Consider the following 25,474-nt stretch of genomic DNA (forward strand, 5'->3'; position numbering starts at 1 on the left):
GTCCTGAGCTCACATTTAGCGTTTGGAGTGAAGGCGAAATGCAAAGCCGATGGTCCAGGAGGTGCTCGTTGTGTTTGGAGGATCACTGTTTCCCACTAACTGTGAGTGCGGGTAATTCTCTCCTCCACGGTGAGCTTGCCGATGAGTGCTTCTTGGGCATCACAGGTTTGCTTCTTGCCCTTCCTGCTGACTGTGGGCTTGCTGATCCTTCCTCTCCTCCCGTGAGGACCTCCTGGCATCTGTGCAGTGGCACATGAATGGGACCACTGACCACCGGAACGTCCAAGAGGGGCTTTCATCTCTGGGATGACTCTGTGTTACGTTTCAAAAGCGACTCGCTGACCACGGAGAATCATTGCATTAATGGAGCCTTTTCTGCTTGAGGCTCAGGACTCTAGACCAGGTGAGCACGAGCCCGGCTGGGGTCAGGGAGGACACGCCCACCTCCTGGTTGCTGCGAAGCCCAGATCTCTGCTGTCTTCCCTCCGATTTCCCACGGTGCCTCCTGCCTGGTTCCAGGTCACGGGGAGCGTGAAGCCCCGTGTCTGAGACGCAGCATCCCCCACACACAGGACCCACGTCGCAGCCAGCCGGCATGAACCTGCTCAGAAAAGCTGTGATAAAGGAGAACATGCCTCTAGCTTGCTGTGTGTTTTTGCAACACTTACCTAACCTCTCTGGTCCTCCATTTCCTTAACAAAGAAGAGAAACCCATCCAAAGGGCAGGAGTGAGGGTGAAGTGAAGCCAGAGGAGATTCACGGAGGTTGCAATCAGTAAGTTGTGTACGTGATGAAGGGGGTGCTTTTGTTTTTTCATGGGCTTGGCACTCAGCCTCCTCCAGCCCACACGAGACACACGTGCCTGGACAGAGCACACACCCTGCCAGGCAGCACTGAGATGACAGCCAGGGCTGGAGCCCAGTCCACAGCGGCTCCCAGGTGGTGGCCTTTGAGGAAGAGGAAGCCGCAGCCCACTGAGATGGGTCCATGAGGCCCCCAGTCCAAGCCCCTCCCTCCCACCACGACCAGGCATCAGGGGCTCAGATGGCCTGGTCCTGCCTCCGTCTCAGGCTGAGCACGCGGGCTGCTGCCAGGAAGGCCGCCCCGGTGAGCAGCTCGGCGATGAAGCTGATCCAGCCCAGGGCCAGGGACCAGCCGAAGCGGATGTCCACCTGGTCCAGCAGGGCCTTCTCCTCCAGGAGACACAGTGCCTCCCGGAAGGCGGCAGCTGAATACGCGATGTAGACGCTGATGCCCGCAAGGGTCACCAAGGCTGAAGGGGTTGCAAAGGAGAGCAGATGAGACCCCCATCCCCGGGCACTGCCCCTCCTTCCCACTGCTGGTCCCTCTGCCCCATGCTCCCTCCTCCCTTCCCCTCCCTTCCTGCCACTGGTAACTCCTGCCTATCCCCGCATCTCAGCTCCTGGCCATTCCTGGACCTCCCCCCGAGCCAGTCAAACCCACCGTGGGGTTGCACAGCATCACATGGCCCTCCATCACTGCCCAGGTCAGAATTTGTTTGTGAAACGACTTAACTAATGCCTGTCTGCCCCAGTGTGAGCTCCAGAGGGTCCACCCTGGATCCCCAGCACCCAGAACAGCACGCTGCACACGGCAGTGCTCCATCCACGTTAGGAGAACGCACTGTCCAGTCCCATAGCCACTGGCCCCACATGGCTCTTTAAACTTATATTAATTTAAATGAACATCTCAGCTCCACATTGGCACCCGCCACATGCCAAGTGCTCGTTGCCTGTTTCGTGGCAAATTAGAGAATTTCTCCATCAGGAGAGTTCTCCTAGAAGGCGCTGTTTGGAGGATTAGTCACTGGACAAACTATTCATGCCAATATTAATAATAATAGCAGGTGGGTGGAGGGGATCGGAGCCTCACCGTATTCTCACCTCCAGGCATTACTTTTCTTTATTTCCCTCCATGGATTCTGAGTGTGTGTGTCATTACTGTTCTTGTTCTTTTTTAAGGTCCATTTCAAATGCACCAGAAGCAGGGAGGCCATAAAACAACCAGCTGTGATTTTGGTTTTAATTAATCAAAGCAACGCCTGTCAGGATGGCAAGTGCACATGAAAGACTGAGGGTGGCCAGAGTGAGGGTCTCCCTCCAGCCCATGGCCCTAATGCTGACGCTCTCACAACGTGCTTCTTTTGTGAAATAATGAAAGCAATTCTCAGAATCTGCTCTCACCCCTATGCTTCTCTCTTGGGAACACAGACCCAGGGACCCTGGGTGGGAAACTACTGATCCCTTCCAGCTAGGAGATCACAGGAGGGGGAACCAAGCCCCAGAAGCGATGGGACCCCCCAACCCTTCCCTTCTGGGGGATCGTGCACAGCCCCTCCTGGAACCCGGGCCCCGTGCAGGGTGGGCACCTACCTCCAAAGAGGAAGAGGGTCCCCGTGAGCAGGAGGAGGAGGGAGGCTCGCAGGAGGAAGCTCAGAAACCCTGTCATCCCCCCAAAAACCATCAGGATCAGGCTGAGAGGCAGCAGAATCACAAACGTCCCATGCATGGCTTAGGGGAGACAGGAGGACAGCAGGTTACTAACATCCTTCTGTTAATCAACAAACATTCACTGAGCACCTCCTGTGGGCCAGCACCCAAACGCTGGGGGAAAAAATCGACACCACTGCTGCTAATAATAATGATGATGATAATAATATTATTAATAGCAACAGTTATCGAGGCTCAGCTATGCCAGACTTTGTGCTGTATGAGTATCAGCTCAAGTAATTCTCACACACCCTGCGAGGCAAGTATCGTTCTTGTTCATTCGCTTATTCGCTCAGCACATGTGTACTGAGTGCATGCTTTGTGCCAGGCTCTGTCCCCAGCACAGCGGATTCAACGGCAAATCCACCAGGACTCCTGCCCTCGTCGGGCTGTATGGAGTCAAGCAAGTGAACAAATAAGTGACAAAGTTGAGAGGTGGTGACAAACTCCTGGGGAGGGGCGTGAATAAAGCAGAGGAGGGTCCGGAGCAGTGGCTCCACTGAAGAAGTGACATTGGAGCAAAGACCTGAAGGAGGCGAGGGAGGCAGCTGTGCAAAAGGAAGGGCCAGAAGGGAGGGACCGCAGAGAGGAGCGGGGGCGGAGTCTTAGATGGGAGGGCGTGTGCCTGCTGGGGCTGAGGCTGGGGAAAGCCAGGGAGGGCAGCGGGGAGTTAGGGAGGAGAAGGGAGTGGAGGAGGAAGGCAGAGTTAGCAGCAGCTCACGTGGGGCTCCTGAGCCATCGGGAAGATTTTGAACTTCTCTCTGAATGAGATGGAGGCCACCAGACAGTTTGGGGCGGAAGAAACATAAAATTTAACTTCAGTTCCTAAAGGTCGCTCTGGCCGCTATATTGAGAGTGAACAGCAGAGGGCGTAGTGGGTTGAAAGGCGGCTCCCAAGTTCACATCCAGCAGGAACCTGTGAATGTGACCTCATTAGGGACAAGAGTCGTTGCCGATGTAACGAAGTCCAGGGTCTGCAGATGAGCTCATCCCGGGTGAGACCCAATGACTTTATTTATTTATTTATTTATTTATTTATTTATTTATTTATTTATTTATTTATTTTTAACATCTTTATTGGAGTATAATTGCTTTACAATGGTGTGTTAGTTTCTACTTTATAACAAAGTGTATCGGCTATACGTATACATATATCCCCATATCTCATCCCTCTTGCGTCTCCCTCCCACCCTCCCTATCCCACTCCTCTAGGTGGACAAAAAGCACCGAGCTGATCTCCCTGTGCTATGCGGCTGCTTCCCACTAGCTATCTATTTTACATTTGGTAGTGTATATATGTCCATGCCACTCTCTCACTTCATCCCAGCTTACCCTTCCCCCTCCCCCCTGTCCTCAAGTCCATTCTCTCTGTCTGTGTTTCCTGGAGCTGGTTTGGCCCAGCAGTCCCACGTGTGAGGTCCCCAGGCAACGCTGCTGCTGAGTTCTCGTACATGTTCAATTAAATGTCTGGGCAAGAACAGGACACCCCCTGGGAAAGTTGTAAGATCTCCTGCTGAAATTTGGTTTAGTATATATATATATTTTTTGGTATGTGCCTTGGTCTTTTTTATTTTCTGATTTTCAGGACTGCTGTCTGGGGACATAAATATTGATTCTGAGTTCTGTTCTACTTGGAAATGTCCCCACCTCCAGTCACATCTCACTCAGAAACAAATGTCTATGGGCCCCACAGAGCCTGGGGATGCTGCAGGGAACAAGGTCTCTGCCCTCATGGGGATCACAGTCCAGTACAGGAGACAGCCTAGCAGGAAATAAAGGGGATAATTACAGACCGAGTGTCACAAAGGACATGAGTGTGCTGATGCAGAAAAACGGGGTGGGCGGTGAGGGGGTTGCACCTCTATAGATGAGATAGTTGTTTTAATTTCCTAGAGCTGACATAACAAATTACTACAAACTAGGTGTCTTAATAGCAGGAGGCATTTATTCTCTCACGGTTCTGGAGGCCCTAAGTCCCAAATCAAGGTGTCAGCAGGACCGCGCTCCCTTCAGAGACTCCAGGGGAGAATCCTTCCTTGCCTCTTCCAGCTTCTGGCAGTTGCCGGCAATCCTTGGCGTTCCTTGGCTCGGGACAGCATCCCTCTGTCCACCTCCATCTTCTTATGACCTTCTTTTCTCTCCTCTGTGATTCTCCTTTTTTTACGAGGACACTTGTCACAGGATTTAGGTTAATCCACAATGATCTCATCTCGAGAGCCTTAACTCAATTACACCTGCGAAGATACTTTTCCCAAATGAGGTCCCATTCACAGGTACCGAGGGTTAGGACGTGGACACATCTTTTGGGGGGTGATACCTTTCAGTCCACTACACTGTTTACAGTAGGAGCTCAAGACGTGAGAGCTAAGATTACCGTCTAGAGTTAATAATACTAATAATGTTGGAGATCAGGAAGATAACTAACATACAGCCCCGTCCTCAAGGAAGCTATGTTCTAGTGACAATAGACTCGAAAATTTACAAAAATTTAAAAAATCCACTTCCTTACCAGGCATAATAGGACTGAATATCTCTGAGCATTTCTTGGAGTCTCCAAGTCATATTGACAAGGTTTGAAAATAAAGATAGTGACACTTTCCCCTTTGGGAAATGGTTCCTGAGACTTCCTTCTTTCTCCAGAGCTTCTGATTTTTCTGGAGAATAATACTTCTCTGCTCTCTTTAAGAGAAGGACTGTTACTTCGCTAACCACCCCAGGGCTTCCTGACCTCGCAAGCACTCTGGAAGGCTGCTTCTCCCATCGAGCTATTCTTTGAACAGTGCAATAATGGATCATTCACACAGTTAGCCTTGGCGTGAACGTCTTGGCATTTTTCTGGGTTTGCTTTTCCTTTGCAACAAAGCACTTCTGAGTCGAAAAGATCTCTTGCACCTGGGTACATATTTGCTCTTGATGGAAAAAATGACCTGTCAACATTATTAGTGTTATTAATTCTACATGGTAATCTTAGTTCTCACGTGTTGAGTTCCTACTGTAGGCAGTGGAGGATAGCAGAACTCTGAACCCAAGAAACAGGCTAGGAACTTTTCCCCTGGTCTGCCGTGGCCTCCGGTCTTGGCACACTCACGTTATACTGGAATTACCCTCGGTGTAGCATCATTCTAAAAGAATAGAAACTGCCTGGGTTCAAATCCCAGATCAACCAGTTACCGTGCAAACTTTGGTAACTTACCTAACCTCTCTGTGCCTCGGTTTCCTCATTTGAAAACTGAGGAGTATAATAACAGTACCTGCCTCATGGGTCTGTTGTGAAGATTAAATGGGTTGAAACATGTAAAGACCTCAGGACAGGGTCTGGCACACAACACCTGTTCTGTAAACATTGACTGTTATTTTTATAGCCCTTCAACCACTCCACTGAAAGTGGTCCCCACCGCCTTTTATTACACGCCCCTGTTTTATTTCCTTTGTTACACCTACTACTATTTGAAGCCATTTTATGTTAATTTATTCACTGGTCCATGTGTTTATTATCTGTCTCCTGCACTAGACACTACGCCTATATGGCAAGGACCCCACCTGTCTCATCATGTTTTATCCCCAGCACTAAGCAAGCAAGGACATTTGCAATGATTAGCTCCATTTTACAGATGAGAAGCCTGAGGTTCAGGGAGACAATATGACTTAGAGCAGAAGGAGGAGACAATAACTGACCTCCTGCTTTGGGTGATACCCTACGCTGGATGCTTCCCTTCCGTGATCGCAAAACAGCCCATTTTTTAAAAAATTTATTATTTTATTGAAGTATAGTTGAATTACAATGTTGTGTTAATTACTGCTATACAGCAGAGTGACTCAGTTATACATACATATATATATATTTCATATTCTTTTCCATCTACAGGATATTGAATATAGTTCCCTGTGCTATACAGTAGGATCTTGCTGTTTATAAAACAGCCCATTTATGGAAGCAGGTGACTGGCCAGCAGTCACACAGCTGGGAAGAAGGAGGGCCCTTATCTATGATGTGGCTGACCCCACCCCCCCACATCCTGCTGGGAGAGGCACATGACTCAGCTCAGCCAATCAGCACATTCCTTCCCTTCGGCCACACTGACTGGCTCAGACCTGGGCACATGATCCAATTTAGTCCAATGAGAGACCTACCTGGTGGTTTTGCAGAATGACTGGGCAACAGTCTCCTTCTGCTTAGGTTGCTGATTCTGGAGAGGATTTAGTTGAAAGCAGACCCCAAACAGAAGCAAAGCCCAGGGAGGAGAAGAAGACATTGAGTTTAGCTCTGGATCCCAGGGGGCTTGAGATTTTCAGTTTCATGGACCAGGAATTCCTTTTCTGTTTCAACTAGTATGATTTGAGTTTCCGTCGCTTACCATCAAAAGACTCCTGGCTGATACAGCTAGCCTGGTTGGTTCTAGACTGTGGCTGTTTTATGTAAACTGTGCTGAATTTGAAGACCCCCCCGCCACCAAAACCAATTCCAGTCCCTAGCCACGGAACCAAACCCATGACATCCCCAGAGCTAATCAGGAAGATAAAACATCCAAGCAAGGTGGATTTTTATTGGGTACTGAAGTAGGCTACCTGCTTGGATTTTCTTGGAGGAAAAACCAATGGTTCTTCCCATACACCCCCACGGGGACTTGTCTAGGAGGCTGACTCAGAGAACACGCTGCTTGTCGCCTGGCCTCTCTCCTCTATGGGCTCTGCATAAAGGGAATGAAACGTCTTCATATAATAAAAGAACTTGGACAACATTAAAAACTCTTTCTGGGGATGAAGAGATTCTGTGAAAAAGCTCTCTCTGGGGGTGATTTGCAGTGAGCACGAGGTCTGAAGTGGCAGCCTCCTCTCTGTGTTGATACAATGGTAGTAAGAGCAGCTAACACTTATGGCAGACTTAAAGGAGCCAGACACTGCCTGAGGCTCTTTAAATACACTCTCCCACTTCATCCTTGAAATAGCCTTATGAGGAGCCATGACAGTTATCTTCATTTTGCCCATGAGGGAACTGAGGCTCAGAGAGGGATAGGAATTTGCCCAAGGCCACGTGCCTAGTTGGTGGTGAAGCAGGGGGGTTAGACCTAGGGCCAAAGGAACAGATGAACAGACTGTGGATGTGAGTTTTGCCTGTTTCTCAAAACCCTGGACAACACAGGGTTGGTTCATTATCAAGTTTCATGAAGAGGCCAGACCAGTGGTGACTGTGGTTAGCCATCCAATTTACTCACTGATGTGATAAGCAGGCTGAATGCCAGCACTCAGCCCAGCAAAGGGCCATAGATGTGATTGCATCTAAAAGAGGCTGGGGGGACTTCCCTGGTGGTGCAGTGGTTAAGAATCCGCCTGCCAATGCAGGGGACACGGGTTCGAGCCCTGGTCCAGGAAGATCCCACATGCCGCGGAGCAACTAAGTCTGTGTGCCACAACTACTGAGCCTGCACGCCGCACCTACTGAAGCCCTCATGCCTAGAGCCCATGCTCCACAACAAGAGAAGCCACCGCAATGAGAAGTCCACGCACCGCAACGAAGAGTAGCCCCCGCTTGCTGCGACTAGAGAAAGCCCACGCTTAGCAATGAAGACCCGACACTGCCAAAAATAAATAAATAAAATAAAAATAATAAAAAATAAAAAATAAATAAAATAAGCTGTACAGGAACAATTTTAAAGTCCAAAGAGACACCAACTTTGTTTTAAGGCTGTAGTAGCTTGATACACCATCTCCTTGCTACCTTCTCCAGCCTTCTCTGTGGACCACAGCACTACATTCAGAAGCCTGTTAAGCCAACACAGGAGTTTTTGAACAGGAATTCTTGGTTATCCTTGAAATGCTCTGAGAACACCCGAAGTTCCTCCTACTGCAGCTTGGGGCTGAGGACAGAGTTCGTGAGACCACTTCCTTTCCTCCACCCCCCTCATATTCCAAGCATCTAGGGGATATCTCCTTCAATGGAACTTCATGCAGTGGTGTGCTGGAGCTGGATTATATCAGAGTCAGCTGTTAAGTTTTCAGGAGTATGAGGAGCCAGTTGACATCATGTTGACAGCCTGAAACTGACCACAGTGGGAATATTTACACCACAGAGATGGGCAAATGCCACAAATCAAGACTCTCCCCTCCCACAGACAGCCAATTGTTAAATATTTTCCAGCCCACCACTGGACTTTAGAGAAACAGTCTGGTTCATTCATATACTCATTCAGTCATTCAACAAATTTGGATTGAGTTCCACCTCTAAATAATAGAGTTTGCATTCACTCTCATGCCTGCTCAGCAAACCTTGGCTCATGGGCTACTCTATACCAGGCTCTGTGCTAAACACAGGGAATCCAGCAGTGGCAAGAAAGACGTGGTCCCTGCCCTCATGGAGCTCAGGGTCTTAAAAAATGTCACACAACCTGTAGCACGAGTAGGAGCTGACCAAGTCAAGCTGGAAGGATGGGAGCAGGGAGACTCCAATTGGAGGCAATGGCATGTGCAAAGTTCCTGTGGCAGGAGGAAACTTAGCACCCCTCCAGGAACTGGCCCAAGGCCAGCATAGCCGGAGAGGAAAGAGCAAAGGGGAGAGTGGAGTTGGAGAGGGACCCTGGCAGCCCTTGTGGGCCATGCTAGGGACTTGTCTTCATTCTAAGAGTCACATCCCCAAGCCTCACTCAGTAAGTCTATCAAAAACTGCACATACTTTTCAAGGTCTACGGAACTCAGTCCTCATTTCCTCATCATGTCCTTTCTGTGGTACCTCTCTGGGCCTCAGTTTCCTCTTTGGAAAAATAAAGATTAGGACAGAGATGACAAACAACTTCATAGGGAGGCTGTGGAGATTAAATGAGGGCACAGCTGGAAAGCGTTCAGCTCCATGTCTGGCCAGCTGCGAGCCTCAGTGAATGGAACTATGACTGATTTCCCTCCTTCCTCCACTGTTTATTCAGCCCGTTTGCTTTCTCAAATTCTATCCTCCCACCTTTCCAGAGTTCCAATCACCGTGCCAGGCACTGGGAAATCAGCCAGGAACAACAGACACATGGTCCCTGGCGAGAGGGAGCGGTCCTCTGCCTCCTGGTTGCCTCTCTTGAATCATACAACAAATATTTACTGCATCCCTGCTACTGCCAAGCGCTTGTTCTCAACACCGAGGATGCAGAGAAGGCTGACAAGGGGGTGTGCCAGTCAGCTCCCCGGGCTGGCTTAGGTGTCTCTTCGGGTTCCCAGCCACCCTGCCTCGTGCTGCATGTCACTCTGAAATGTAACTGCGCACTTCCACCTCGGTCTCACCAGCTAGTCTGTGCGCCCCCTGAGCGCTTGGCCTGGGGCTTCGGCAGCAGCAGCACGGTGCCTGGCGCACAGAAAGCCTTCAGCCAACGTTTGTTGAATGAATCCTCAACCACACGTTACAGGTGGAGCGAGTGGACCCCGCCTCCTGCTCCTAACCGCGTTCCCCTCTCCCGCCGGTGCCAGAGGCCGCCCCGACCGCCCTCTCCAACGCAGCGCCACCGCCCCCCACCCCACCCCGCCTGCTGTTTGGACAAAAGCTCCCAAACTGGTGTCCAGCCCCGGGTCCTCCCCCATCCCACCCTCCCCGGACTCACTGAGAAGTTGTCGGCTCGAGTCGCTGAAGGTCACGTTCTCCTGCCAGAAGGGGTTCATCAGCGGCGCGCACGGGCTCTGGACTGCATGGGGCAGAGGACTCGGTGGGCGGGGGCCCCGGGCTTCGGACCCCGGACCGAGGCTTCGCCCCGACGCCCGCTCTGGGTGCCCCACCCCGTAGGGCGGGCGCGGAGCCAGAGCAGCCGCAGGCTGGGCGGAGCGCCTCTCGGAACGGCGATGGCAGCCCCAGAAGCCCTGCCCACCTTCCTTCCGACCCCAGATACCGCGTTTCGCGCCCCGGGGCTTGGGGGGCGGATGCGCTCCAAGCAACAAGTCCCGGGCGAGCCCGGCGCCGCTCAGGGGCGGCGGTGGCGGCCACCGCCCCGGGTCCCCGGGTACATCCTTACCCCGGCAGGTCCGCCAGAGGCCGGAGTGCGAGCTCAGAGGTTCGAGCTGGCTGCGGTTGGCGGCCTCTGCCGGGTCCCGTGCCCCCGGGCCGCTCCGCTCCAGCCGCTCCGTGTCAATGATGTACCAGAAGTCCGTGCCGATGGCGGCCGCCAGGAGCACAAAGCTGAGCGCCCCGGTCAGCGCCGCCGCGCCGGCCAGCGCGCCCAGGTGCACCCGCATCGCCGACCCGGGACCCCACGCGCCGCCCGCAGTCCCCCGCGCCGCCTCCCGCGTCCCTGAGTTCGGAGCCGGAAAGCCGGCCTCCGGACCTCGATCCCTCCCTCCGACCCTGGCTCCGCCCCTCAGCCCCTCACCTGCGCCCTGGGACCTGCCCCGGCTCCTCCCTCAGACCCCATCCCAGCCAAACGCCACCTCAGTCAACACTCCCAGCCCTAGCGCAGCCCCTCACCCCCACTCCTCACTTTTCCCCAGACCCTTCTCCCTCCTACCCGCTCCCGCCCTCTCCACGAACCCCCAGCCGTTCCCACTACGCCCTGCCTCTGCCTTTCCTCCCCAAGCCCAGCTCCTCTCCTCGCACCACCGACTCAACTTCCCACTTCCCGCCCGGTGCGCCAGGAGTCTTCCCTCCGCCGCCCTTCCCACCGCTGCCTCCTCTGCTCACAGCGCCCAGGTGCCCAGCACAGTGAGAAGGGCTGCGTGGGGTGGAGGAGGGAGGGCGGCCTTCCCGCAAACTGGCGGAGTAAGAAGGACGGGCAATGGCTGTCGGGTTTGCAGGTAATCTTCAATAGCCTCTCCCTCCAGCTTCAACCACCCTTCCTCCAAAATCCACCTTCAGTTGATTTTTCTAGGCTGGCTACAGAGGAAAAAGACAGATCAGGGTTTTTTTTTTTAATAAAAGCTCTTTAACAGATTACCAACAAGGTCCTATTGTATAGCACAGGGAACTCTGCTCAGTATTCTGTAATAACCTAAATGGGGAAAGAATTTGAAAAAGAATAGACACATGTGTATGTATAATTGAATCACTTTGCTGTGCACCTGAAACTAACACAACATTGTAAATCAACTATTGTCCAATATAAATTTAAAAAAAAATTTTAAGTTCTTTAAAGCAATGGGCCACATCTTCTGAGTCCATCATCTCTACCACCAAAGTCTTCTTCACCATCACTGCCACCACCAGCACCAGCACCACCAACACCAACACCACCATCATCACCAGCACCATCCTCTTCTTTATCATCACCATCCTCTTCTTTATCATCACCATCACCCTTATCAATTCCACCACCTTTTTTCACCACCATAAAACCTTTCATTATTTCAAGAAAGACTTCTTGAGTGCCTATGATGTGCCAGACACTATAGTTTATATTAAAAATATAGCCATAAACAATCCAAACACAGCCCCTACCCTTAAGAAGTGTGTGGTGTAGGCTTCCCAGCTTTTCAAAGCCAGGAATGCAGAGGAAAAAAATCATACTTGTATGGCACACCGGGATAAATAGAAGAAGCTTCTAGAAGCTGGGGATGACCAGCCTCAGGGGCTGCAGCTACCAAAGGCCCCTGGAGGCTGCCCTTTATGGCTGAGAGACAAAAATCTTGGCGTTCCTGTGACACGTTCTTAAGGAAATATTGTGCCAACTCCCAAAAGTTGGTGAATTCGGGAGAGAATCCTTCAACAAAGCTTGCTTTGAACAGGGTACTCTGAGAGAAAGTAAAAGAGGGGAGGTCTCATTGGGATTCGGAATCCAGGCAGTGACACGGATGATGAGACACAAAGAATGTAAAGGCATTTCACGCCTAGGGGATGGCTTATACAAAGGGTTTGGTACATTTTAGAAAAACTCCAAGAGTAATCAGGCTGGAACATAGTGAGAGAGGAGTAAGTAGAGGGAAATGAGACTGGGGGAATAGGTTGGGGCCAGGTCATGCATGTCCTGGGGTCACAATAAAGAGTTTGGTTTCTAGTCTAGGCTTCTGACCAGTTTTGAGAAGAGTAGTGAAATGCTGTAATTTACATTTTTAAAATCTCACTCTCCGTACCGGTTTTAGTGTGGAACAGAGACTGTAAGGAGACCGGAAAGGAAGCAAGACAGCCAGTTAGGAGCAACATAGAAGTAGAAGCAGCAAGAGATGCTTGGATGTGGTGGTGGCAGCAGTGAGGAGGGAGGGAAGTAAATAGATTTTTTTTTTTAATTGAGAGGGGTAGAATTGATAGGACTTGGTGATAGACTAAGGCTGAGAACCATTCTTTTCCTTGTTACTTTATTCTCTCTTACCAGCATCATCTTAATCTTCATCATTGGCATCCTCATCTCCATTATCAACAGCATCAGCACACTGAACAGAGCCATGAGCAGCAAGAACACATCCTCCCCCTGATTTTACACACCATTCTACTCCATCACCCCTTCATCCACTATCTTGATTAAGATTGATCTCTCCCATTACCATCCCCACTGATGGTTTTGCCTTCGACTCGATCACGTTATTACTGTTATCTTCCATTGCATCATCATCCAACCAGGCCTCCACTGTTCCATCTACATTCGGGAGCCTACATGAAGGTAAAATTCAATGAGGCTGGTCCCAGGACCCCTAATAATGTCTTTAAGGTTTAATCTCTTCTCTCTCCCTTTCTCTCCATCTCTCAAGTGTTCTTCCTCTCTTGGCTTCATTCTTATTCAGACTTTCACTTGTTGGACCCCAGGAGCTACCTTTCACCGCTTAGCAACCCCAACAAAAAAAACAAATCTCTTTCTCAGTGGTGCAAGCCAGATTTCCAGAATCGAAGCACATATCCCTGTCTCTGAACCAATCTCTATGAGTGATAGGGATAGAAGGCTCTGATTGGCCAAGCCTGGATCGCCTGCCTGCTCCTGGAACCAAGGCAGGGTGAATTGGTCCCATCCTAACCATTTGAGTTTAAGCAGTGTCATGGCTGCCACACGTACCAAATAAAAGCACAGTGTGCCTGGTTAAATTTGAATTTCAAATAAATAATAAAATCTTAGTATAAATATGTTCCATGCAATATTTGGGACACACTTATACTTTTTAAATTGTTATTGTTGTTGTTTAATCTGAAGTTCAATTTTAACTGAGTGTCCTGTCTTTTATCTGGCAAACATAGCTGGCTCCCCAAAGGAAAACCAAGGTGCTATGACCAGAACAAAGAGAAGGGATGATGGCAGGGTGGATGGTGCCCCTCCACCCAGCACAGGCACTTTCCTTCACTAGGTCCCACGTCTCCCTTCTACGTAAGGAGAACTTCTTCCTGGCCCCTTTGCAAAGACAACCTTGTAAGCTTTGATCATTCTATTTTTCCTGAGGATTTTGATGTAATGTACCTGAATCATGCTCGGTCACTCTAAAAAGCACAGAGAGTAATGTTTTACAACGAATCTGGGGAGGGGTGGAGCACATCAAACATCGGATGCTATCATTACTCAGTCAGTCAACTGAAGAGGCAGGATAAAACCTGAAGGCTCCTGAGGCAGAATCCAAACAGCACAGCATTTAGGATTCAAGCCACACCAGGCGCCATGCTGGGTACCAGACTGGTGGAGAAAGGGCATTGAACAGGGATTCCAGAGGCTGGTTTTGAGTCTTAAATCAGCTTCTTACAGGCTGTGTGAGCCCAGAGAAATAGCCTCTCTTCTCTGAGCCTCAGTTTTCTCGGCTGTAAAATGGGGGCACTCATACGTACCAATCTCAGAAGGGCACCATGAGGGTGTAATGATGGTGGGTATAAAAGTACTTTGTGACCTATGCAGAGTCATACCAACATAATTATTAGAATATGTGGAAAACGCTTTGAGAAGAGGGGAGGAGTGCATTTCAAACATGCCAAGAAGAAATATTTAAAAGAAAGAGGAGGGCATCAGCACCTAAGCTGCCTCATACTGAGAAGCAGGAATTTGCTTTTCAGCACCACGGACAGCAATCTGCTGGCAGCCGGGAGGCAGAGGGAGCCAGAATTTTGGGCATCCATGGAGCCAAACAAATATTGACTGAGCACATCCTGGGGGTCTATGATCAGCACACAGCTCTGGAGGCAGGCTACCCAGGATCAAACCACACCTGCAGCCCTTCCTAGCCTGGGACCACGAGGTCCCAGGCCTCCCTAAGCCTCAGTTTCTCCATCTGTAGAGAAGACATAAGATGATCCTGACCTTGGGATTACAAGGACACGACCTGGGATCAAACATGTGAAGCTCTGAGCAGAGTCCCCGGTAACCCCTAAAAAACAGCCAGTGTAAATGTTAGCTCTGGCTACTAGCGTGGGTCCCTGTTGTACAAAACATGACACAGTCGTTCAGAGTTTGACCCAGCAAGGTCAGATATCTAATAAGGCACAGACTTGGCTTTCAAATCCAGGCCAGACTCCCAACTCTGGGCTGTTGCCACTACCTAGGTATGAATCTGAACAATTAGGTCTGACATCTTCACCTACCCCAGTGCTGCAGACAGCAGCCAGCCTGACCCAGCCCTCCCCCTGAAAGCATTTGCAGCTCCCAAGGAGACAGCATCTCTCCAGATTGTTAGTGCCAGAATTGCCACATCAGTGCCCAGCGCCAGCCTCCAGCCAGCTCCCTGCAGCCCTCCCAGGCTGGGGTAAGCAAAGGTCAGACTAGAAATTTGCTAATAGAGATTCTGGACATCACAAGAGGTGGGTCTGGAACCAGCCAGGTCTCCGAGGTCATGTTCTCTTGAAATTGCCTGCTGCTGGGGCCACTGCCAATACTTTCCCCAGCCAGGACCTGCAACCATGAGAGACAGATTTGGTCCTTCTCAATACAGTGGCTCAGCGGGGTCTGGGGGAGAGGCAGAGGCACTAGAACCATAGAGCTGGAAGAAACCACAGTATCAGCCCAATCATCTTACAGAGGAGGAAAGTGGGACCCAGAAAGGAAAGAGCACAGTTCTGCAAGCCCTCATGGAAGATGAGAAGAGGGGCATCTCTGTTCAGCTTTGAAAGCTCTCGTTTATTGAGCAGCTACTGTGTGCCAGGCACAAAGGATACAATAGGAATAAGACAAGGTCCCCTTCCTCCTCTGAGGAGCTCACAGTGTCCCAGGAGACACAGAACAGGAAAGGAATACACTCAACACGACGTAGTACACGCAGTCACAGAAGAAGGTCGAAACCATACTGTTTGAGGACAACTACCATTTGTGAAGGTCTGACTTAAAAGCCCTTCCCATAGCAGGATATTCAGACAGCCCCCCACTCCCTCCTCCAGCCAATCACTCTCCCCCATACCTTGTCACGTTCCTGAGATTTCATCTACACTGCAACCCTGCATGAGTTTCCTGTGGCCGCTATTCCAAATTATCACAAATTGAGTGGCTTAAGACAATACAAGTTTATTCTCTTTCAGTTCTGGGGGTCAGAAGTCTGAAATTAGTTTCCTCGGGCTAAAGTCAAGGTGTGGGCAGGGCTGTGCTGAATCTACAGGCCGCTTGCATTCCTTGGCTTGTAGCCCCTCCCTCCGTCTTCAAAGCCAGCAGCATAGCATCTTCCCTCCTCTCGGAGCTCTGCTCCCTCTGCTTTTGCCCTTATACCTTCTCTCTCTGACCTTCTTGGCTCTCTCTTATAAGGACACTGTGATCCCATTGAGCACACGCAGGCAATACATGAAAATCTCCCCATCTTGAGATCCTTAATTTTAATCACATCTGCAAAGTCCCCTTTGCCATGGAGAGTAACACAGTCACGGGTTTCAGAGATTAGGACTCGGACACCTTTGGGGGGCGATGATTCTGCCTAGCACAAACCCCAAAAGGTAGGGACTCACTATCACCCCCACATTAGAGATCAGGAAACCAGGGCTTAGAGAGGTGGAATAACTTACCCAAAGTCACAAAAGGGAAAGAGATTTGAAGTGGGTTTACCTGATTCCTAAGAGCATGGTCTGGTCTCTACTCTGCTACAAAAGACAGAAGGTTGAGGTCTAGAGCCAGTGAAAGAAGACTTCCCAAAAGAGGTTCCCAAGCCAAACTGCCTTTGCAATTGGGGCATAAATAGGGCATTTGGGGCATTCTGGGGTTGAACTGCAGGACACCTGGCTACACTTTCCACCCTGCTCCCCAGACCAACATCAACACAAGCAACGTGGGGGAAAGAAACCAGGTAGCTGATGTCTCCAAACAATCCAGGCCACTTGCCCCTGTAGTTCCATATCGTCGAGACAGAAATGGTAGCTTGGCTGGAAGCTTCAGCAATTCAGTCGTTTACCTCCAGTCCCCAACTCGTCTGAATCTCTGAAACCTCTATAAGCATCTTTCTCCCATCTGAAAAATTGGTGCCTATTAAAGTAAGCATATTCAGGGGAATTCCCTAGTGGTCCAGTGGTTAGGACTCCGTGCTTCCACTGCCGAGGGCACAGGTTCGATCCCTGGTCAGGGAGCTAAGATCCCACAAGCCGTGCAGCATGGCCAATAAATAAATAAATTAAGTAAGTAAGTAAGTAAGCACATTCACTACCCTCCCTACCTCCTTCCATTCTTCTCCCTGGCTCTGGAATTTTGTTCAGAAACATCTTTCCAATGTTAAGAAGTCTCTCTTTTCTACAACAGCTGAGGAAAATAAGGCATCTAGACACAAGACAGACAAGCCTGACCTTATCCAACCTCGGCCATTACTTAAAAGTCTGAATAGAATTCCGCAGAGAATGTGCAATCAGAGACTCTTAGGATGGGATGGGCCAGGAAGGAGTGGAAATGTTCAGTATAAAAATACTATGTAACTTTTTTTTATTCTTAGCAAAAAGGAAAAAAATTAAAGTTGTTTATTATCCAGAGAAACCTCTGTTAACCTGTCATGTGCATTTCTTTCTAATCTTTTTTCTATTAATAAAATCATGATAGTAGCATTTCTTTCTTTCTCTGGGTGTGGGACCCTGCTCTGAGTGTTTTACTTGCATCGCCCCAGTCCTCATGGCAATTCTACAAGGTTATAGAATTACAATTCTACAAGGTTATAACTGTGGCTATATCATCCACAGTTAACAGGTAGGAATATCAAGGCAAAGAGAACTGAAGCAATAAAAAGATTAAAAAAAAAAAAAAGAGCCAGGATGGTAGGCAAAAGTACAGGCTTTGAAGGCAGACCACCAGGAGTTCTTTTCTTTTCCTCTAAGTTTATGTATTCCTTGTGCAGGTAATATTGACATAAGTTGTGAAATACACAGTTTTAAAATTCAAAAGGTACAGAATGCCATACCCTAAAAAGTCTCCCTCCCTCTCCTCATCCCAGTCACCAGGTTCCCTTCCCCAGAGGGAACCACACTTAGCAGTTTCTTTCTACCTTTCCAGAGATATGTTATGTAAGCAAATATGTGCATATGTGTGTGTCTGTGCATCCATTTTTTTTGGCGCAAATGGCAGTATAATCTATACCTTGCTTTGCTAATTTAACAAAATATCTCATAGATCATGTGTCAGTCAAGAGTGGGTTCTAACTTATCATATGCATAGCTCTGAGAAGACATATAACTAGTTCTTCGTTCATTCAGTCGTCGTGAGAAGCAAATGAAATAATGCAGGTAAAACACTTAGCTAGAGGCTTATACATAGTAAGCATTCACAATATATAAGATCTAATTATTAGAATTTTAATCATGCTACATGTAGAGTTTTCTCTTCAACTATAATTACATCATTCAATTGGACATCATTTGCAAAAATAAAAATAAACCTCGATCCACACCTTGCACTAAATATAAAAATTAACTCTAAGTGGATTGAAAGCCTAAGTGCAAAAACTAAAGCTACAAAACCAGAGGAGAACTAGGAGGAAATCCTTGTGACTTCAGGTTAAGCGAGATTTCCTAGGCAAAACACAAAGAGCCCAATTCATAAAAGAAAGAAGTGATGGTCCCCTATGATCCCACCTCCTGGTAATCACACCCTTGTGTAATCCCCCTCTTTGTGACTGTGGATGGGACACGGGACTTTCTTCTAACCAGTAGAATGCAGCAAAGGTGGTGGGTGTCATTTCTGTGACTACATTATGTGAGATTGTAATTTCCATCTTTCTGGCAGAATTTCTCTATTTGCCTTCTCAGCCTGCACACTTCATGTTGGAAAGGTCAGCATGGCCAGCAACTGTACGTGGCCCTCTAGCTGACACCAGTGAGGAACTGAGGTCCTCAGTAGCCAGCTGTGGAGAAATTGAATTCTGCCAACAACCTGAGTAAGCTTGGACTCAGAGCCTGCTCCAGTTGAGCTTTCAAATGAGACCCCAGCCTCAGACGACAACTTGATAGCAGGCTTATGAAAGACTGAAGCAGACGACCCAACCAAGCCATGCCCGGGGTTCCTGACCCACAGAAATGGCGCGATAATAGACGTATGCTCTTTTAAGCCACTAAATGTGTGGTGATTTATTACACAGCAACAGGTAACTAATACGATTGGCATGTTTCTGGAGAGCAGTCTGGGGCTGCGTGTTGAGGACCTTAAGAAGGACATACCCATTGATTTTGCCATTCCACTTTGAGAAATAGAGAGGCAATTGCTCCAAAAAGTACATTCAAAGATATTCATCACAGAGTTCCCTAGCCTGAGAAAAGTATCTAACATTTCTTGAGGACCTACTATATGCCAGGTGCTTTGTCCCTGTCTCTCTCATTTTTTTTGCCACTCCACGTGGCATGCAGGATCTTAGTTCTCTGACCAGTGATCGAGCCCGTGCCCCCGCACTGGGAGCACAGAGTCTTAACTACTGGACCACCAGGGAAGTCCCTATGACAGGTGCTTTGTATGTTTTACTTCACTTAAGTCTCCCAACAATCCTATTCTTATCATATTATACCCATTTTACACACCAGCAAATGAAGTCTCCAAGAGATGAAGTGACTCACCAGAAATGAATCAAACAATGCTCATAAAATTCTTACTACCATGTCTTGCATAAGGCCAGTGCTCAATAAATCTTACGGTGTTTGCACTCATTCAGTTTCAAGTTTCAGAAACCTAACTCAAAATAGTCTAATCTAAAAAGAGCTCACAGAACTGGGGAGTTCTGGGTGGCTGGCTCCAGGCATGGCTGTATCCAGGAGCTGGAAGGATATCTATTGGCAGGACTCTGTCTTTACCAATCTATTAGCTCTGTTTGCTTCTGTTTTTCAGGCTCTATCCACATGACAGGCCTATTTCTTCCCGGCCTAGCAAGCCTGGGAGAACAGAAGCATCCCTCTCCCAAAATCCACAGGCTAACCTGAAGGAATATGATTGGCCCAGTTTGGGTCACATGCCCCTTGCTAGAATTACATCACCAGGAGGTTGGGGCTCTATGATTGGCCATCCTGGATCACATGACCAGCTTCCAGGGGCAGGAGTGTCATGATTGACAGCCCCACCCAGAACCCAGGTCAGTAGTGTGATTCGAGAAGGAGTGCTGCGAGCAGAATGGGCACAGCCACCCCCCTTTAGCAATTATGACTCCAGAATGGATATTGAGGGAAGGTGACGGCCAGAACACCACCGCCCCGTTCTGGAGCTCACGTCGTTTCCATTACACACGCCTCATCTCCCACGTCCACACTCTAACCTTTTCACACTTCACACTGTCAGCTGACCTGGAAAACAACCCCTCTGCCTAACAGTGTGTGGCAAAAAAGCAGCTCGTAAAGAGCGTTGGTGAAGGAAAGCTGGCTGGATGCAAAGGTCAGAGCCAGCGGGGTTGCGGTGCCCTGGTCCTTGCTCACAAGGGCTCCAGGTCTGGAGCATTGTCAGCGACACAGCGAGCCCAGGACAGGGTCTCTAGAAGGCTGAGGAGCTTCTCCGTGGCCCGCCCTACCCTGGCAACAAAAACGATCATAAATTGGCAAATGTTTGTTGAGTGCTTGCTGTGTGTCAGGCCCCGTTATAAATACTTTACCCATGTTAATTCCATCCTCGCAACAGCCTATGAAGGAATGTGTTATCATTACTCCCACTTTACAGATAAACTGAGGCACACAGAATGGTGATGTAACTTGCCCAGAGCCAACGTTGCTAACCCTCCAATTCCTGCTGCAAAGAGGAGCGCGGTGCTCAGAGCCCACTAGAAGGACAGCCGTGTCCCCCGAAAGCCCCTTTTCAGATCAGGAATATTTTCATAGGCATTACCAATGATGATCCCTCCCGCCTCATTAGATGGGTTGGGGGTGGGCGTCTCCCTGTCCACCCCTGGACATCATGTCCTAACACATTATCATAGGTAAGGAAGATGCTGATTGGGCCCATCCCCAATTCTGCACTAACTCAAAGTCACCCCACTATCTGCTCACCAAGACCCTTCCTGGCAGAAGGGCTGCTGGGCCTGTGATGAGTGTTCCTTGGTGGAGTTCTGGACAAGAGAAGACGTTGGTCTCTGCCGATGTGCACAGCTGCTTCATCTTTCCAACCCATGCCCACCTTCGATGACTGCAAAGGTGACGGCTGGGGCAAGGAAGGTGAAAGAGCCAGAGTAAGGCAGGGTGGAAAGGCTTTAACATGCATTTATTGAGCATTTACTATGTGCCAGAAAGTGTACCATGCCCTGGGGAGCAAATGAGGAGCGAAACAGCCCCAGCTGCCCTTCATGAGCTTGCACATGGACCAGTTTCCCAAGGGGGGGCTGCATCTTCTGGAGGTGGGTGGGATGCATCCTCCAGGGGTGGGTGGGATTGGAGAGTGTTTTCAGATGGTGCATGTCAAGGATTGAGTAACATCTGATCACACAGAGAGACAGCTATTTCCTCTCCCATGCTCCTTCAGCCCTCTGATCGCTCCCAGGAGGAAGTCTCAATTTGTTGCTGGAACAAATGCCCTTATAGCTGACGCTTGTCCATTTCCCTTTTTACCAAGACAGAAAGCTCCAGGCTCAGACTTGGGCAGTTCCAGGAGAGAGTCCAGTAGGTTTGCCTCGTTTCCCATGATATTCACTTTCACAGCCACCTTCTCTGCCTGGTAAGAAATGGCACTTTTCCACTGCAGCAGTAGCACCCAGAGCTCTTTTAAAGATTATTTTAACAAGGTGATTCGATTTAAAGAAAAATATTAAGTAGGTAACAGGACATCTGGATTTTGGCAGAAGAAATGTGAAGGAGACGGTAGGTTTATAATTTTATAGATTATATGGATTAGAGCTAGGCCATCCAAAATGATAGCCACTACTCGCCATGTGGCGATTTAATTTTAAGAATTTTAAATGTAGCTCCTCAGTTACACTGGCCACATTTCAAGTGCTCAATAGTCATTTGGGGGACTTCCCTGGTGGTGCAGTGGATAGGACTCCGTGCTCCCAATGCAGGGGGCCCGAGTTCGATCCCTGAGCAGGGAACTAGCTCCCACATGCATGCCGTAACTAAGGAGCCCACAGGGTGCAACTGAGGAGCCCTGGAGCCACAACTAAGAAGCCCACCTGCCGCAACTAAGACCCGGTGCAACCAAATAAATAAATAATTTTTTTAAGTGCAGATTATTTTTAACAAAAGAAAAAAATAGTCATTTGGGACAGTGATTATCATAGTAGATAGTGTTGCCATACGAGACCCTCTTACTTTCAAGACAGATCTAGGCAAGGTGTATAAAAGACATTTCAGCTGTGGGAACACCCGCATTGTGGGTTCCAGGATTCCATACCCCCCTCCTTTGCATCACTTGGGTTCACTGGATTAGATAAAGCAACTAGAACAGTGCCAAGCCTGCAGAAAGGGCTAAGTAAGGGTTGGCTGCCATTATTATTATTATTATTCTTGCTATTATTGTAATAGGGAAGAACAAATCTGACTCCATATTGGGTCTGTTTCTTTTACTTGAACCTTTGTATTCTATTGCTTTTGTTTCCAGTTAAGAATGTTGCCTATAGCCTGAAATAGACAGGACAGCCCATTCTCAAGGCTCTTTTCCATTCACATGGAGATAAAAAATTGCAGAACAGAGAATAACATTTGTCTTGTTGGAGGTTTACAGGAACATCGTGACCTGACCTACATGGACAGCTGCAAGAACAAAGGATTCCGGCACCAAGAAATTTGCAACAACTAAACACGCCCCTCCTTTACCTTGCCTTTAAAAATGCTTTGCTGAAACCCTTCGGGGAGTTTGGGGGTTTAGGGGCATGAGCCACCCGTCTCCTTGCATGTCCCTGCAATAAACCTTTATCTGCTCCAAACTCCTGCGTTTGGGTTTGTTTGGCCTCACTGTGAATCAGGAACACGAACTACTTGCGTTTGGTAACATTATTATTATGTCTCCCCTCTCTTGAGTGTGAACGCCAAACTCTGGGAGGAACAAAGACCAGGTCTCTGGATGCTCCCATTTTCTATCCAGCCCCAAGGGAGCTTTTCTCATTCCTCTTTCCCAGTGTTGATTCTTTGAATACAAAAACTTTTGTCTGTGCTCAAGGAGAGAGACAATCCATTCAGCCTTCCATTCTGCATGGCTTTTCCTGGCCACCTGATTCAGTATGGCCCCCACCTCTCTCTCCATCCTGCTGCCATGCCTTGCCTTTCATAAGGGCAATTATCACCCCCCAATATCGCAAGTTAATTGACACATTTTCTCTCCCTCCCACTAGAACAGAAGTTCTGTGAGGGCAGGACCGGGTGGGTGTCTCTTTTGTTCACTGCTTTATTCTCAGCTTACAGAAGACTGCCTGGCACATACCATGCACTTGATAAACACTTATTGAATGAATAAATTTCTCAGTGCCCTATCTCAATCAAACATGGAAAACAAACATACAACCAAGAAGACGTAGAAGAACTTGTGTTTCAAGAAAAATGGAAGATAGCTTATTCATCCACAAAAATGTTTACATTAGCAAACTGCATATTGGCATGACTGGTGAGACCCCTGGGATCATTTGAATTTGGGTTCCCTAGTCTACGGTGACAGAGTGACAGTCTAGAAAGAATGAGACTCTGTATATAAGATATATATCTTATATATACACAAAGGGTTACCAACTAACCCTGTATGGTACCAGGATAGTAAATAGTTAAGGCATTCCTGGCCATATGATCTCTGACACAACTATTCAGCTCTATCATTGTAGCATGAAAGAGGCCATAAACAATTGTAAATGAGTTGGCCTGGCTGTTTGCTAATAAACTTTACTCACAATAGCCAGGCTGGATTTGGCCTGGGACCATGGTTCTATGAGAACTGCTCAGGAACTAAAGAGAAGCATGTGTGTTTATTGAGCAAATACTATAAACCAGGGACCAAGCTGGGCTGTTCCCTTTAATCCCTAAAACAACTCTGTCAGGTGGGCACTATTATCCCCATTTTATAGATGAAAGAAACTGAGGCTCTGAGACATTGATAACTTGCCCAAATTCACATAGCTCGTTAACAAAAGAGGACTTGAATCCAAGACTCCAAAGCCCAGGCCTTTGTGTGCACGTGGCACTGCCTCCTCTGGGGATGGCTGTTGGTTCCTGTATCCCATTCCAGGTCCCTCAGCCCTTGTGTGCCCCTCCCCCAGCATTCCAGCTTTATCCCAGAGAAAATGAAGCACCTCTTGTTTGTCTTCCTGCCAGCACACCTTCCCTGAACCACCCCCCTAAGCTATCTTGCTCCCTCCTTCTCCACAGAGCTCAGCGCTGCTCTGACAGCAACACATTTTCCCAACTGGGAGAGAAGAAATCGAAATTTTTGGTTTTTTGCACAAAAGCTGCCCTTTTCTCCTGCAGCTAAAATTCCCCCACAGAACAGGAAGAATATCCAAAGTCAGACCAAAAATCGCTATTTATTGAGCTGGCACCAGGTCCAGAAGCTGGATAAGGGCTAGAGAGACGAGAAGGAGACCACAGCGCCACCACCTCTAGGAGCTGATAGAAGTAAGCCCAGGCCCCCCTGCGGGAACACAAAGTTCCCTTGATTCAGCCTGGCAAGGGGATGGGGAAGACTCCAAAGGATGGAGAGCCTGAAAGATGTGTAGGAACTAATCAACGGCCAAGTCACAAGGGAGGGCGTTCTGGGTGCAAAGACTCGGAGGGAGAGCATTGTCCTTGCAAAACCACCAGCAGCCTGGTACGGCTGGCACACCAGGAATCAGAAGGGACTCTGCGGTGGACACCTGGGGTTTGAGGCTCCCCAGCACCCCTTCTCCTTCTTCAGGCAATGGTACCCTAATTTTTCTTAGAGGAACCATCCCCTGCATTGCTCAGTCTTAGAGGGGCTGTCAATCAAGGTGCCCCACCCACTCAGGACAAGGTAGACCAATCAGATGCTCTTCTTTCCAGAATATGCCTCGTGAATAGAGACCGTGATGAAGGAAAGTGCTTGGGGCGTAGGGTTACCCCATTTCTTTTTTTTTTAACATCTTTATTGAAGTATAATTGCTTCACAATGGTGTGTTAGTTTCTGCTTTATAACAAAGTGAATCAGCTACACATATACACACGTTCCCGTATCTCCTCCCTCCTGCATCTCCCTCCCTCCCACCCTCCCCATCCCACCCCCCCAGGCGGTCACAAAGCACTGAGCTGATCTCCCTGTGCTATGAGGCTGCTTCCCACTAGCTATCTATTTTACATTTGGTAGTGTATATATGTCCATGACACTCTCTCACCCTGTCACATCTCACCCCTCCCCCTCCCCATATCCGCAAGTCCATTCTTTAGTAGGTCTGTGTCTTTATTCCCATCTTGCCACTAGGTTCTTCATGACCTTTTTTTTTCCCCTTAGATTCCATATATATGTGTTAGCATACTGTATTTGTTTTTCTCTTTCTGACTTACTTCACTCTGTATGACAGACTCTAACTCCATCCACCTCAATACAAATACCTCCATTTCATTTCCTTTTATGGCTGAGTAATATTCCATTGTATTTATGTGCCACATCTTCTTTATCCATTCATCCGATGATGGACACTTAGGTTGCTTCCATGTCCTGGCTATTGTAAATAGAGCTGCAATGAACATTTTGGTACATGACTCTTTTTGAATTATGGTTTTCTCAGGGTATATGCCCAGTAGTGGGATTGCTGGGTCATATGGT

At 48.6% G+C, this 25,474-nt stretch overlaps 1 protein-coding gene across 2 annotated transcripts; it reads right to left on the minus strand.

Annotated features, from left to right (window-relative positions):
* Window positions 1-1,040: 1,040 nt before the first annotated feature.
* TMEM114 (transmembrane protein 114) lies at window positions 1,041-10,706 on the minus strand (the record flags this gene model as incomplete). Of its 2 annotated transcripts, XM_082429807.1 has the most annotated exons (4): window positions 1,041-1,273; window positions 2,394-2,531; window positions 10,082-10,162; window positions 10,487-10,706. In XM_082429807.1, 4 exons carry the CDS (start codon window positions 10,704-10,706, stop codon window positions 1,041-1,043), a joined length of 672 nt encoding a protein of 223 aa, XP_082285933.1. The 2 variants fall into 2 exon arrangements, with proteins under 2 accessions (XP_082285933.1, XP_082285934.1); XM_082429808.1 differs by lacking the exon at window positions 2,394-2,531.
* Window positions 10,707-25,474: the final 14,768 nt, after the last annotated feature.

This window comes from Balaenoptera physalus (assembly GCF_965194825.1).
Source record: "Balaenoptera physalus genome assembly, chromosome: 16".
Lineage (NCBI taxonomy): Eukaryota > Metazoa > Chordata > Mammalia > Artiodactyla > Balaenopteridae > Balaenoptera > Balaenoptera physalus.